Genomic DNA, 16734 nt, shown 5'->3' with positions numbered 1-16734 from the left:
CTCTCACAAAAGGACTTTAGAGATTGAAACGGGGTAAAAGAGTAGAAAAAGAGTGTTATTGATTGTAACTAAAAACCGTACCAAGCTCAGTATTTGCTTTAAATGTTGTACTTAGGATTTGTATGATAAAACACAAAAGCAAAAGGTCTGAACTCTGAAGGCATGTCAATTCCATATGATTTGGCTGTGGAGATTCTTGTGCAATTACCTCTCAAGTCTTTGAAGCAATTCTTGCAAAGCATGGGACGTTATGATAACCAAAGACACCCATTTTCTTCACCAACGATGCATGTAAATTCTTTAATTTTACCGTTTTAATCGAAATACTTTTTGAAATTATTTTCATGTCTGATAAAAAAATAATTAATAAGTGCGAAATTGGATTGCGGCAGAGACTCTATCTTTGAGTGTTCGAGCCTATGATTACCCAAATGTTAGAAGACTTAGAGAATTAGCTGCTTTATGCATCGAGTTTGCAGTATGTCTTTTAACTTTCTTTATCTATCATTTCTGTTTAGTTTACAAGAAATCTGTTTTCTTTTGGTTTTCATAATGGTATAATTAGTGTGATTTCAATTATGATATCTTGATTATGTTCTGATATTCCATCTACTTATAATCTTGTTTGGTTGATTAAAATCTTTTATGTTAAGGGCTTTATTTTTAGGATACTGATTTGTTTTTCTATCGAGTTAATTGACCACTCGTTGATACTTAATTTAATGATATATGACAAAACAATTACCAGCGAGGAGCATGAATATGGCTGTGACTTGGACAATTTATATATTAAGATGTGTTGTGGTTAGGGGCGGAACCACCCAATGGCTAGGGTAGGCTCTAGCCCCAGCCGGAACCTATTGTTTTTAAAAGAATAAACAAATTCAGTAACCTTAAAGGAATTTATAAGTATAAGCTGAGATCAGATTTGATCATTAAAGTACTAACGGTGATCAGCAAATTAAAAATTCAATAATTTTAAAAAAATAATCAATTTCGAGTATCCTTTATAAAATTAGGTCAAAGTTCCGTAACTTCCAATATTTTTAACCCTTGCTTTCGTGAATGGTTCTTGAATTGGATAGCTATACTTTATGAATGAATGACTCTGTCATTGATTTATGCAGAATCTGGAAGATTATTATGAGAGCAAGAATTATGATGAATATGATGAGTGCATTGATTATATTGCTTTGAACTTACTTCCAGCGATTCATTTCAAGTGATGCTTTTCCGGTAATGAAAATTCCTCTTACTAGGACTTATAAAATTTAAGGTCTGTTCTAATATTGTGGCGTAAATTTCATGACTTAGGATTTGCGGAACATATATTACCGTGCTTGTCTTCATGCCGTAGTAATGAGTTGCATGCTTATTGCTATGAAGACGAGAGACAAATCCTTCGACAAGAAAATTTATATGGTACTTACTAAATCATCTTCTTTTTAGGATTAAAATATGGGTTAAATGCAAATTCATACACCAACTTTAACCTAATTTGCAATTACAACATAAACTTTTAAACTTGGCAATGTCGGTAACCAACTTTCATTTCTTGGTAAATTGGTACAGCGACCAATCATAAAACGACAAATGGCGGTTTATTACAATGTCCACGTTAGTGTTTTTTGAGTTTGGTGTATCGATTTGTCAAAAGTGTAAAGTTGGTTACTGACATTGCCAAGTTTCAAAGTTTATGTTGTAATTGTAAATTAGGTCAAAGTTGGTGTATGAATTTGCATTCAACCCTTAAAATATCGAAATGTCTTTGTATTTTCAATTTTTTATTTATCCGGTCTTTTTCAAAGTTTGTTATTCACTGGGTCCCTGTTTTATTTGTTTTTTATTTAATAAGTCCTTTAAGTTTGGTAATTTGGCTTATTTTGCTATGTGCCGAGTTAGACAGACATTTAAATTTAATTTCACACACATTTTCCAGTAAGTGTATTGCACGTTCCTTTTCCATAAAAAAATCTAATAATTCAAAATAAATTAAACACAAAATCGAAAAAGGATAAAATAAACAAAATTTTGAAAATACAAAAACCTAAAGATGGATTTGGACAATTTTTTGATAACTTAGTACCACACAATTCTTTTGAACAGCAACAGTGGCCTGATTTGAATTATATTGGTGAACAATATATTAACTTGGTTGGGAATGTGATTCTCAAAGTAATCGGACCTCCTGCAAATTGTGTAAATCCTCTCTTCTACGTGTCGAGCTTCTTGTATTTAGCAGCAGAAGCGAGAAGAAGCTACAAATTACATACCATTGAGCTCATACTTCAGTCAGAGTAAGGTATAATTAACACATTAAATCTCAAATCAAGTTAAATGGCTTAGTAGTAGCTTTAGATTATATGTTGTCTCAAATGACTTGAATTTGCTAAGAATATGTTTAACTATTGCAGAGATAAAGATTACACAATTTAGACCTTCAGAAATAGCAGCATCAGCTGTTCTTATCAGTGTCAGTTTCGACTCTGTAGCAAAGTTTGACGAAGTTATGGCAATATTTATAGGCGGAGATTTCAAAATGGTAAATATATATTTACATTCCAATATTTCATTTCTAGGTTAAACTATATCGCGGATACCAAATTATAGGTCTTTAACACTTCGGTAACAAGCGTTTCATTTGGTATATTTTGGTAACCGAACTTTTATTTCCATTACAACGAAAGGTCAATCATTTAATTCAAGCGAAGTTTTACTTAGGTGGCAATATAAAATTGTTTCTTAACCCAACTTAGCCACGTAAGAATGCCACAAGCAAAACAATAGGGAAAAAAACGACACAAGGAATATCATTAAAAAATGACATACGGAGGATCATATTGTTAAAAAGAGCGACTTACCGAAGAGCATACCATTTAAAACTACAACACATGAAGAACAAACCATTGATTTTTTTCCTTTGCCACATAAGTAAAACTTAGCCTGAAATAAATAAATAACCTCTTGTTTTAACAAAAATAAAAATTGAATTATCAAAAAGTAACATATAAAACGTTGGTTACCGATGTGTAAAAGGTATATTGTTAGCTAACCGCAAAATATTTTAATGTTTCATTTCTATTATACTATATTGATCCAGGAAAGAAGAAGATTAGAAGAATGTTCATGCTTGATCAAAAACTGTTTCAGAAAAGATGAAATGCCGACTCCGAAAATGATGAGAATTTGCGGAAGGGTTTATGTAAATGAAGGATTAAAATTAAGTGCAACAGCCGAACAAAAGGAAGACGACGACACTAGTGAATCATCTTCGGCCTACAAAATGACAATGTATGAGATAGAAAACGAGGAGCATAAACTGGAGGATATTGAACTGGAATGGATGTTTGAACAGGATGACGAGATGTTCACAACTTTGTTTCCAGTTGAGGAATGGATAAAAGCTTTCCTGAAGAATTGGATTGAAGAAAAATGAATAATATATATACAATCATTGCACAAATCATTTGCATTGTACGTATCTCTGTTGAGAATCAGACTTGGTTCGTCTAAAATTCATGTTCATGTAATGGCTAAACAATAAGCTTTGTATTTGATTAATGAAATCCCGATTTCTCCTTAAAAAAAAAAAAAAAATAGCAGAATGAATTTATATAAATTGGGGCATCTTTTGGATAGTTTTATTATTTTCACTTGAATTTTTTAAAAAATAATAAATATTTATTAAAATTATTGAAAAAATGAAATAATTAATTAAGTGTATGGTGTACTATAAAAAAATTCAATATTATTTATAATTATTTACTAAACAGAACTCTTTGAAATTAGAATAGTTTTTTTAGGGATAGATTAGAATTATTAATTTCTATTTAACTTTCAAAAACTCGGTACTATTTGATCTCAATTAACAGATTTATAGTATTATTTTTCTCTAACAAAAAGGCTTGGTGATTGAAACGGAGTAAAAGAGTAGAAAGGAAGAGTGTTGTTGTAACTAAAAAACGTACCAAACTCAGTATTTGCTTAAACTTTTTATGAAAAAACACAAAAGGCAAAAAGTCTGAAAGCATGTCAATTCCCCATGATTTGGCTGTGGAGATTCTTGTACAATTACCTACCAAGTCTTTAAAGAGATTCAGAAGCGTTTGCAAAGCATGGGACTTTATGATAACCAAAGACGCCGGATTTATTTACCAACGATGCATGTAAATTCTTTAATTTTACCGTTTTGAATCGAAATACTTTTTTATGTCTGTGATAAATATGTTCTGATAATCAAATAATTAATGTTGAAAGGCGACAAGTGCGAAACTGGATTGCGGCGGAGACTCTATTTTTGAGCGTTCGAGCCTATGATTACCCAAACATTAGAAAACTTAAAGAATCAGGTTCTTTATGCATCGCTCGAGTAAGTCTTTAACCTTTTTTATTTTTCTTTTGGTTTACAAGTAATCTGTTTTCTTTCGGTTTTTATAATGGGATTGATTATTATCTAACGCTTAATATATATATATATATATATATAGGTCTATAAGAAGCAGTTGTTTCCCTCTTCAAATCAATTAAGCTTCTATCAGGTGCACTTTTTAATCATTGGTTTTTGGTTTTATTTGATTTTTAGTACTTGTATTTGGGTAACCATAAATCCAAATGTTTCTTGTTCTGTTTATGTACTCATCTGTTGTATTTATGGATCTTTCTTTCACATTTACTCATCACTGTGTCATTGATTTATGCAGAAATCATATTATAATGATGAATATGATGAGCTCATTGACTATATTGCTTTGAACTACTTCCAACGATTCATTTCGAGTGATACTTTTCCGGTAATGAAAATTCCTCTTACTAGGACTTGAACATTTTAGCGTCTGTTCTAATTTTGTTGCGTAAATTTCATGGCATAGGATTTGAGGAACATAAATGATCGTGATTGTGTTCGCGCCTTAGTTATCAGTTGCTTGTTTATTGCTATGAAGATGAAAGACAAATCCTTCGACAAGAAAGTTTACATGGTACGTTAATAAGTATTGATAACTTGTGAAATGGGAGTATCTTCTTTTTACAGAAAATTATATAAGACAATGGTTGTGTGCAATGAGACTTAAATCATGATGGAATATTTAAAGACAAAAAAAAGTAAAAAGAAAGATTCACAATCGCAAATACTCATTGACTTGTTATAAATATGACATGACACAATCGTAAAATGAGAAAAACAATATCTTTTTAGGCGTACTATCAGTATTTTATTTATTCGGTCGCATTCCAAAGTATGTTATTCATTAGGTCTTTATGCTATTTATTTCTATTTAATAAGTCTTATCGATGAAAATTGAAAGTGTGCGGCTCAGTCGCTGTTGAATGGTTACTAATTTCCATGTTAAAATGAAAAAATCACATATATATACTTTTAAATTTTTTTATTTATCTATATAGTTCTCTCGTTAAATGTTTTATTCAGTAGGCCCTTATATTTAGAGTGACTACAATTGTCAATTCCAAAGCTTACTACCGCACAATGTTTTTGAACAGCAAAACCGGCCTCATTTGAAAATCGGTGAACAAACTATTGACTTGGTCGGGAATTTGATCCTCAAAGTAATTGGAGCTCCTGCAAATTGTGTAAATCCTCTCTTCTATGTGTCGAGCTTCTTGTATTTAGCAGCAGAAGCAAGAAAATGCTACAAATTACATACCATTAAGCTGATACTTCAGTCACAGAAAGGTAAAACACAAAAAATCTCAAATCAAGTTAAATGATTTAGTAGCTTTAGATTATGTTGTCCCAAATGACTTGAAGTTTCTTAGAATATGTTTGACTATTGCAGAGATAAAGATTACGCAATTCAGGCCTTCAGAAATAGCAGCATCGGCTGTTCTTATCAGTGTCAGCTTTGACTCTGTCGCAAAGTTTGAGGAAGTTATGGCAATTTTTACAGGCGGAGACTTCAGAATGGTAAATATGTAGTTAAATTGCAATATTTCATTTCTAAGGTTATTGCGGCTACCGAACTATAGGCAATTTACACTTTGGTAACTAACGTCTTATTTATTATATTTTGGTAACGTAACTTTTATTTTCATTACAAATAAAAGGATACTCATTGATTTGAGGTGAAGTTTTATTTGCATGGCAACGTAACATTATTTTCTAACCCAACTTAGCCATGTAAGGACGCCACATAAGCAAAACAATAGAAAAAAACGACACGCGGAGAATCATATCATTGACAAACAACACATAAAGAATTATACCGTTAAAAAATACGACAGCTTAAGATCATACAATTTAGAAAACAACACACGAAGATAAAAGTTTGGTTATCAAAATGTAACAAATGGTACGATTCTCCAAGTGTCGTTTGTAATGAAAATAAAAGTTGAGTTATACTAAAATGTAACAAATGAAACATTGATTACCGAAGAGTAAAAGGCATATAGTTCGGCAACTGCAAAATATTTTAGCCCTTCAATTCTTTTATGAGACTGTATATATACTATATTGATTCAGGAAAGAAGAAGATTAGAAGCATGTTCGTGTTTGATTAAAAACTGTTCCCCAAATAACAAAATGCCGACTCCAAAGAGGATGAGAATCTGTCATGTAAATGAAGGATTATTAAGATTAAATGCAGTAGCTGAATGTTCCTCCAGCAAAATGACAATGAATGAGATAGTAAAGAAGGAGCATGAAGTGGAGGAGGATATTGAACTGGAATGGATGTTTGATAAGGATGACGAGCTGTTCACATCTCTGTTCCCAATGGATAAAAGCTTTCCTAAAGAAAATGAACGGTGCACAAGAAAAATGAATATTATAAATATTTTACGTAAATGAATCATGACTTGCCGCTATGGAGGTTCACGAAAACCTATTAGGTCTAATGGTGCCAATAAGCCAATTTCTTTTGTTCTTTTATAGATCTATTCAAATTTTAAAAATTATAAATCTATCCCATTTAACAAATTCGCTGGATTTTTTTTTTAAATTAATATTTAAGTATGGCTATGTGTCATGTCAAGTTAGCTTAAAATATAAAATTATAATTTATTCGAATCACGTGACATCTCAATCAGTAATTTTTTTTTTAATTTTTTTTAAAAATCACACATTTAATTGTCATGTAGGTAGAATTAAATTAATTTTGAAAAATTAGATAGATTTTCAGCGAATTAGTTAAATTGAAATTTATTTATAATTTTTTTAAAGATTTATATAAATTTTCAAAAAAATAAATAAAAAGATTAAGTTTTTTTTGACACCACTAAACCTTTATAATGTGTCAATTTGTTTGTATTCGGTTTATCTATATTAACAAATAATTTTTCTGTAACAATGCTACATACAACTTAAAAACATATCATGTACTCTAAGGGGCCGTTTGGTTCAATGTTGGGAATGAGAATCGGAATGGGAATCGGAATGAGAAGGAATGGGAATGAGAATATCGTTTTCATTTTTTGTTTGGTTCAAAATTAATGTAGGAATGGGAATGGATAAAATTTAATAAAAAAATTATTTATTATTTATTAAAAATACTTTTTTTATTTTTTTTATATAAAAAATAAAAAAAATAAAAATTTAAAAAAATTATAAAAAATATTTGCGAAAAAATTAAAAAAAATTAAAAAAATATTTTCGAAAAAATTAAAAAAATATTTTCGAAAAAATTAAAAAAATTATTTTCGAAAAAATTAAAAAAGTTATTTTTACAAAAATTAAAAAAAAAATAGTTTAAAAACAATTATTAAAAAAGTTTTTTTTATTATTTTAAGTATATTTTTTAAAATAAATATTTAAAAATTGTATTTTTTAATAATTATATATTTATTACTTATTATTAAAATATTTTATAAATTTTGATTCCCATTCCCAAAAGTCCATTCCCATGGGGTAAGGGGGGAATGGGTGATTCCCATTGAGGGATAATCACATTCCTATTCCCTAGTACAATTTGACAAAACAAACACAAACAATAGGAATCATTTCCATACCCATTTCCATTCCCCTTTTTATGGCGAACCAAACGGCACCTAATATTTTATTTTGGTTGCTCATGCGAACGTATGTTAGGTGGCTTATTAGTTGGTTTTATTATGAAGTTAATATACTAGTTGGTTTTATTATGAAGTTAATATACTAGTTGATTTTAATGATAAGCTGTTAATTTCTTAATAATAACATATAGTATAAAAAGGCAAAAGGGCTCAAAAACTACCGAGCTTTCAATTTTTTTTCAATAACACCCTCACCTTGTAATTTTGTCAATAGCACCCTATTTCGTATTTTTCAATTTCAATAGCACCCTAATTGAGAAAATTAGATGATTTGATTACTATAAGGATGAAAATTTTCAAAAGAACTAAATTTAAAGGTGAAATTATACTTTTTTCTACTTGAACACATTTAAACAAGTCCTTTTAACTTAAAAAAAATTCAAATAAGTCCTCGATAAATGAGTTTAATTTGATGATTTAGGGTGCTATTGAAATCGAAAAATACGAAATAGGGTGCTATTGACAAAATTACAAGGTCGGGGTGCTATTGAAATCCAAAAATACGAAATAGGGTGCTATTGAAAAAATTACAAGGTCAGGGTGCTATTGAAAAAAAAATGAAAGGTGGGTAGTTTTTGAGCCCTTTTGCCGTATAAAAATGTGTCTTGAATGATATTTATGTTTAGGGATTAGTATAAACGGTTGCAAACAGCAATATTTTAAGCCAACTTATGAAATTATAAAGGCACATAATATTCTGTCCTATATGGAAGTCTATCTATCTCCTTGATTAAATTGCTGTCATGAAAAATGCATATTAAACTCATGGTTAGTAGCTGTTTGTTGTCAACTCTACAAGCAGGTGTGGCAAGACTTTCGAAGGATATGAGATAGGTACACTGAAAAAACTAAGCCGGAAAAGAAGAGATTTATGATTGTGTTGCAAACTTGAATGGATTGAAAATCAAAAGCCATAATTGCAGTGATGATGAGCATAGCAGTGGAAAAATGAATCTTTTGTAAGGTTAAATCCAGTTGTGTTAACATTTGTTCATGTGTGCAGGTGACAATTTTAATGCTCGCTCATGGAGAATATAAACTGCCAAAAATAAATAGTGGCGGTCGAGATCTCAAGCAAGTTTTGCAAAAGCTTCACTTCAAACAAATAGGCAGAGTGCGCTATCTTCTATTTGGTCATTAGTTTTTGGTTGTTTTACAATTATCAGATTTCTAAGGTATCCTATTATATATCATGTCGGATTGATTATCTGATGAACATTTTGCATTATCGCAGCTTGCACATAATATGATGTTGAATTATGTAGTTTACGCAACGATAATCTAGAAATGTAGTTTTTACTCTTTTCAATTATTTGGTAGAATAGTTGTGTCTTATGCATCTTACATAATTTGTGCATATGAAACATTCTTCTGATTATGATTATTCTATAAATCATCTTACATTAAATGGTCGCGAAGTTCTTGAAATTCAAATACTTCTTATAAAGAATCAATTACGGACTGAAAGATCTTCTTAAAAATGAACATATTCTAGAGGTAATTACGTATTCATATACATCTGCATTTATTAAGACAATAAAAAGGTTCTTCATAATATTTGTTCTTGAGTGCTGATACGGCCATCAATGTCGAAATGAATTTAAAGTAGTTTGTACAAAACATTTTTGCAGGTAATGACAACTTTCCGGTCAAAAATTTGTGAGCATGAGCTGATGTCAAGGTTTACCAAATGTAATGGGAGACTTATTTAAAAGCCACTAACAACAGAGGCTGTTGAAGCTGGTGCATATAGCTTTCAGAAAATTCTCGGCTGCTTGTTTAACAAAAAATTAAGAGTTTTGGCAATGTATGGATTTCAACCAACTTTACTCGAAGGTGCGGAGTCGGAGCTTTCTTATTTTAATTGTTCTTTTATAATGAGGAGAGTCAATAACGGTAGATATTTTTTTGTAGGATGATGTATATTTCAACCTTATTTATTTATAGATATAATTATTAATATCTTATTCATAGTAGTCAAATCGAAATTCGAATCGTGAATTGAAATGTTTGATTAGTGAATCAAGATTTAGGAATTGAATCGAACCGTAAGATTCAGTTTATGTTTTTGATATTATTTAAAAAAGACTAATGGTCTGAAAAAATCTCCTCCTTTTTGCCCTTTTTCGTTTGCACCCTCACATTGAAAAATCACCGATTTCATCCAAATCCGCACCTTTCGTTTTCAATTCCACCCTTAAGCATTAAATTGACATCTAGCCTTTTAAAATTGAATGTCTATATGAAACTAAATAATTTAACAAAATTAAACTTACCTCAAGTGTTAATGAAGATAACTTCAAAATTGTGACATTGTTCATTTTCTTTAGAAGACCAATTACTTTATTCCCATAGGTATCAGGATGTATGTTACCAGCAAAATTACTGTATTGTCCAACTCATATAATTGCTTTATCTACCGTTGATAAACTCTCTATCTCAAATTCTTTGAACTGGTGATCAAGGAGCTTAAGAAACTCGAGTTCTAGAGTGTTAATAATAACCATACTGAAGTATCTATTTGGCTAATGATCAATCGTTTCAGAGATGATGATCGGAAACGCAAAGTATTGCCATAATTCCAAGGAAGTTTTGTATGAATTGATGAAAAATCTTCAAAACTGGAGCATTAGCTAGGATATTTTCTGTAGTAAAACGATCAAATCTAGTAAGATAAACAAAAGATAATTTGAGGTATTTTTATATGGCACTTTTCGCTTATGCATAAGAGAAGCTCCTCAACATTTTGCATAATCGTTGCGCAAATCCATGGTTTATGTCATCATGAGGGAGTTGCAGTGCTAATTTTTCGATTGCACCATGACGAGGAAGTAAGACCCTGTTTATGTGAAGTGTTTAGCTCAACAAACGTTACTGAGATATCGTTAAAATACAAATTGGAAATATAATTCCAAGAGTAACGCCATCTTATGGAGAGAATGCTTGTTTCAACAGCATGTTTTGTTTCAAGATATGATAATATGTGACAAACAACGTCATCTGTCAAACTGCTTATTATATCTCTATTCGGTTGTTTTGGTATTGATGTGGAAGGTTTCGCCATTAGACTGGCAGATTTTTTTTTTTATAAATACTTTTTTTTTGAATTCGTTAAATCTCATTAAATCGAATATGAAACAGTTACATTTGTAAGAAATTCGGGATAATTCGAAAACGAAACCTGATGACCTGACATGTAACAGACAACATGTTGTCTGATTCGCAGATCTTACTTATGAAAACAAAAATAAATTATTAACTGTTTCGCTAATTAAGTGCAGTCTTCAATCAATTTTCGGTCAAACTTCATCCATCACTCATCACCCGCAAACTCACATCATCCGATTCGACCACCACTTGATAACTCCTTCGTAAAAAAGAGACAGCAAACCTTCCATAGAGGAAGGACACAAACCTTTATAAACGAATTATTAGGAGATCTATGACTTTAATGCTTAGTAAATTGTAAAAGTCTATATAGAACTAACTCTTTGGATCTAATTCAAATTACTTATCTAGAGGAAAAGTCTATATAAAACTCTTCTAAAGGATAAATAATTTATGTACATTTTAAACAACTATTAAAAAAATTATAATTTATTTTCAGGAAATTAACATTGATGAAAGAAAGTGTAGGGATTAGTTTCAACAAAAATAAATTTAAGAGTTATCTCAATATATAAAAATAAAATATACTTTAACTGAATTTTAAAAATTAAAATTTATAATCAATTAATTAATCAATCTTGAAATTAAAACCCTCTCTTCTTTCACTGTAGTCTCTATATAGAACGGTTCAAATATAACTACTAGTGATCAGTTGTGTAGTTCGAATCACTTTTCTTAGTTTTCTAGTACTACACTGAGAATATGACATGGACTGATTGATATTATTATTGACGCTAATATGAGTTGAATTATGCTTGTAAAAGAACAAATTAAATATTTATCTGTATAAGAGCATTAATAATATTGATTATATGAGGTGTAAATTCTTGTAGGTTTAAATTGATACTCAGTTAGTGAGGAATTTTGTTTCAGATATACGCTTCATACAATAAAATCCATCAGTTACAGCAGTATTTATTAGGGTTAATGGCAAAAATAATCACGAACTTTACACGTTTTCTCATTTTAATCAAAAAGTTTAAATTTTCTCATTTTCATACACGAACTACCACTTTTTCCTAAGTCATACACGGTGCTGAGGTGGTACTCATTCATTGGTGTAAAATGACTTTCACCTCAGCAAATTACATCAATGGAGCCGTGACACGTCAACACCGTGCATGAATTTGAGAAAAAGTGGTAGTTCGTGCATGAAAATAAGAAAATTTAAAGTGCATAATTAAAATAAGAAAGCGTGTAAAGTTCGTGAATTTTTATGACGTTATCCCTATTTATTATTCTTGCATCTTACTATAAGAACCTACCTGCCTGCAAGCTTTATTACAAAATTGTAAACGCTTGATAAGAAAATCAAATAAATTAATCTTTCATTTAGATAGCTAGTGATGCGAAACATTAAACTTTAGTAGGCCATAACTTTTGATTGTCTTAAAATTATGGGTTTATAATATATAAAATCAAACATTAATCAAAATGAATTAAGTTATCTGGTTTACCGGTTTTTGGTCGGGTTGTTGAAGATTGTCTCTTAAATTTTAAAATTTTCTTTTATATTTTTTTTCACTAAATTATACTATTTGTTTGTTAATAACAATGTTTTTATGGATTTTCAGTACTATCTATGTTTAATGTATTCAGAATCAAAATGTAGTAAAAGATGCGCAAGATTGATCTTCAAAAGGTGCAATCAAAAGCTAATCCGGTTTTTTAAAAGAGAGGGAGAGATTATGATAAGGGAGGCATAAAGAGAAAAACACAAAAGAAAATTACGACAAATTGTTAGTAGATGGAAAACCACAAATGTTCAATAAATAAAATAAAATATAACATAATATGAAAAATATTTTTGGTGCTGTACTAATTCCACCGGCGGACGGATTTTATCGTTTCAATCAAAAAAAATTATTTCATTTTTTTAAAATTGTTTATTGATATAATGAATTATTTCTTCTGTCCCGTTTAAAAAGGGACACATCATATTTTTTGGGCTAGCAATTATTCTTATATCATGATCTTTAATAAACCTATCAGTAAACCATTTGACCTTCAAAAGCGGTCTGTAAACCTTCCAACCTTTGTGACGGCGCTCATTCACGACCTTTATAGACGAAATACCCCGGAAAAAAATTAGTTGTTGTTATTCTAAAAAAAATTGGCGGCTGTCATTCTAAAAAAACAAATTGGCGACACCACGTCAGCTGATACGTCACAAAATAACCCTAAAATATTAAAATATCTAAAATACCCCTAAACTATTAAAATTTAATAATAAAAATAATCTAACCCAACCCAAACCACCCATTCAAACCTAAATCACCCGCCGACCCAAACCACTTGCCGACTCTAGTCGTCTTCACAGATGAGAAAACGACCAAAGCTACTTGTCTTCTCAAATCTGATAAGATGAATGTCTTCTTTGACAAACTGAGAAGGCTATAGCTGGTCTGAGAAGACCATCTGTTCTTGAATAACTTATATGAATCTGCTCATATATGTTCTTCCAAAAACAGATTGGAAGAACATATTCAGGGGCCGAAAAAGAGGACCGGCGGACGGCGGCAGGTAGTTTAGGTCAGCGGGCGGTGGTGGATGGTTGACCGGGTGGGTTGAGTTTGATTGAGTGTGGTTGGATTTTAGTTTGATTACATTATTTTAAGGGCGTTTTGGGTGTTTTAAAGTTTTTTGGATTATTAGCGACGTGTGAGCTGACGTGGTGCCGTCAAAAAAAGTTAGAATAACAAGCGCCAGTTTTTTTAGTGATATTTTCGTCATGAGGATCGAGAATGAGCGTCGTCACAAAGATTGGGGGGTTTACAAACCATTTCTCAAGGTCATGGATTTGCTGATAGGTTTGTTAAAGGTTAGGGTCCATAAATGATATTAGCCCATTTTTGGATGTCCGATAATACCGTGATTTTTGTGTCATTTTATATGAAAATCCCTTTTATCTTATCCTTTTCTTTCTAAAATTAATGTATTTTACTCCATACACAAATTACAATACCACTATTAATAAAAAAAAGAAAAACATTAGTTTTTATTGTTTTTTTAATTTATGTAAAAAAACATTTGTCCCTCCTTAAATGGGACGGAGGGAGTAAAATCGTTCTTTCTACAGTCGTGTGAATAACCATCACGACATTGGCATGCACGCATCATCAATACTACATTTTGATTAAGTTGTATGTTCACATTAAATGATAAATTATTAAAGAATAGGGTTTAATATAATTTAGGTGTGTGAACTTTTTTAAAAATAACAAAATAGTGTTTAAACAAAATTTTATTACAAGTTAGTGTATGAACTTGTTTAAAAGTTACGAATTGGTGTTTTTAGCAGGTCACCATCAGGTTACAGGTTACCAACCAGAATTTTAACTATCAAAAAAAGGCAGGTTTGGTTCCTATAGTTTTCAAGCAGCAGTACTGATAAGTACAAAAAGAAAAAATACTTTCAATTTAGTCCATATTTTCAACTAAGAAGAAAAATAAACTTCTGAAATAGTGTAATTAACACTATTTGAATAATAATTAATTAAATTAGGCTTAATTAAGCTGGTTTAATGGGTAATCCAACCGAGAGTTCAGACTCTAGTAATCCATCAGGATTGACTTCGCTACACAACGTGCAAAGTGAAGTGCACCAACTCCTTGAACATTTTCATGCAAAAGGAATTTTAGGTGATTCACCAGAAGAAAGATCTACTTTAGCAAATGAAGTAGGAAAACTGGTAAATGAAAGGTTAGATGCAATTGAAAGGGAAAAGGGTTTAAAAAAGACAAAAGGACCAATAACTGAAAAAGAAATTCTTCAATTAAGAAAAGAAAAAATTGTTCCTTTTATTGCAGATCCAGCAACTAAAGCAGCCATCATGAATAATAATAATCTGGCACAAGACCTTAGAAAATCCTTAGGTTTGGTAGAAGAAGCTCCTCTACATATAGATGACAGAACCTTTAATGAGTTAGTCTCTACAAAGAGAACAATGTACAAACCTAATTATCCACATAGGACAAAAGAAGAATTTGTACCTAGGGATAACCCTTTGAGACCGGTGATTAGCCCGACGGCATTTCTCAACTTAGATTGTGAAAAACATGCGTCCGAAAAAATAGATGAGTGGATTACTATGATTAGATTTACAGTCAAATCAGGCTGGAGGCGCCTACGAATTGTGCAAAGCCACCATGGTTGGTAATGCTCAAAAATACTGGGAATCATTAATAGCTCATACTCCAATAAAAGAAGAAATTGATAAAGAAGTGTTTGCAGATGGAGTACTAGCTATAGTGGTAGACGCCTTGAAAAGATAATTTTGTGGTTTTTCGTTGTCAACAGAGTCATTAGAAAAAGAGCAATCTTTAATGGCTTTAATGAAACTACAAATCTGTGACATGTGCTATTTTGATAACTTTGCCTGTGAATTTCAAAAATATTATTATAATTTAGACTTGGCAGCCCAAAATTACATGTCAGAATTATTTTTTGCTAAACTCCCGGATCCTTGGCCGGAAGTAGCAAAGACTGCATTTCAACTTCTCCTAAATGAAGACAAAGTAGTTGATGGTTTAGGAGGAAGGATACAAGCAGTGAGGTATGCTATGAGAAAAGCATGCACTGAACTCCAAGTAAGGCAAGATGCAAAACGTCTTCCTTATTTAAACAAGAGTTGTTGTTCTCAGATTGAGTATGTTCCAGGAAGGTATGGATGTTCTTCTGGAACAGAAGAAAAATCTAGGACTGGATATTCTTCAAAAAAGAAAAGTTTCAAAGGATATAGAAAAAGAAGAATATCAAGAAAGGATAGAGAGGAAAGGAGGAAGTCTGATAGACCAGGTAGGTTTATTAGAAAAAGAAGTAACCTTAGAGACAAAGATAGGATAGATGCGTTTAAGAAAAAATATGGTAGAGAACCAAAATGTCCTAAGGGAAAACCTTTGAGTAACTGTTCTTGTTGCTGGGTATGTGGCTCTAAGAGTCATAAAGCCGATACTTGTCCTCAAAAGAATAAGCGAAGGGAAAATCTTAGGAGAGTATTTTTTGAAAATGAGAGTCTAGCATATGAGCCAGTAGATGAAGAAGAATTTTCTGATATAGACTCTGAAGTAGATTCAATTTATGAAGTAGTTTCTGAATATGAAACTGATAATGATGAATCTGATTTATGGACAGCTAAAATATTCATGATGAACACTTCAGGAGCTGATATAGATGATGAGTTAGTAGCATTGGATACTATTCTGGTGCATGAAGAATCATTTCAGTACGAGGATCCATCTAGAAATTGTCTAGAATGGAAACTGCCAAAGGTAGACATCAACTCTATTTATAGTAAGTCTAGATTTAGCTTCAAATCAATAGTCGATGTCTCCCAGTCTGAGTCCACAGCTCAGGTTTCTAGCACAGAATTAGAAACGTTGGATGTATCTCTAATTACACTTGCCAAAAATAGAGAAATGATGAACAAGTCTAAAGGTGAATATAAATACATCCATGTTGGTCTAGTGCAAGTAGGATTAGTTCCTTTGTTTAATCTCCCAGCGGACAGTCCTGTGATAGCAGCAGTCTTAGACAAAAGATGG

The 16734-nt window shown here is 31.1% G+C and overlaps 2 protein-coding genes across 3 annotated transcripts; both read left to right on the top strand.

The window, feature by feature from the left end:
• Positions 1-1134: 1134 nt before the first annotated feature.
• Positions 1135-3564, top strand: LOC126670179 (uncharacterized). 2 transcript variants are annotated; one of them, XM_050363846.2, is made up of 5 exons: positions 1135-1236; positions 1315-1422; positions 2107-2302; positions 2415-2542; positions 3101-3564. In XM_050363846.2, exons 4-5 carry the CDS (start codon positions 2510-2512, stop codon positions 3434-3436), a joined length of 369 nt encoding a protein of 122 aa, XP_050219803.1. In that variant the 5' UTR covers positions 1135-1236; positions 1315-1422; positions 2107-2302; positions 2415-2509; the 3' UTR covers positions 3437-3564. The 2 variants fall into 2 exon arrangements, with proteins under 2 accessions (XP_050219803.1, XP_055960874.1); XM_056104899.1 differs by lacking the exons at positions 1135-1236; positions 1315-1422 and having other exon boundaries at positions 2023-2302.
• A 409-nt stretch (positions 3565-3973) lies between these two features.
• On the top strand, positions 3974-6802 carry LOC126670178 (uncharacterized). Its single transcript, XM_050363844.2, has 8 exons — positions 3974-4166; positions 4258-4369; positions 4488-4538; positions 4701-4790; positions 4869-4976; positions 5497-5689; positions 5793-5920; positions 6476-6802. The coding sequence occupies exons 1-8, from the start codon at positions 4030-4032 to the stop codon at positions 6800-6802; spliced, it is 1146 nt and encodes a 381-aa protein (XP_050219801.1). The 5' UTR covers positions 3974-4029.
• The last annotated feature ends 9932 nt before the right edge of the window (positions 6803-16734 follow it).

This window comes from Mercurialis annua, linkage group LG2 (genome assembly GCF_937616625.2).
Source record: "Mercurialis annua linkage group LG2, ddMerAnnu1.2, whole genome shotgun sequence".
Lineage (NCBI taxonomy): Eukaryota > Viridiplantae > Streptophyta > Magnoliopsida > Malpighiales > Euphorbiaceae > Mercurialis > Mercurialis annua.
This window is presented reverse-complemented; position numbering and strand designations above follow the sequence as displayed.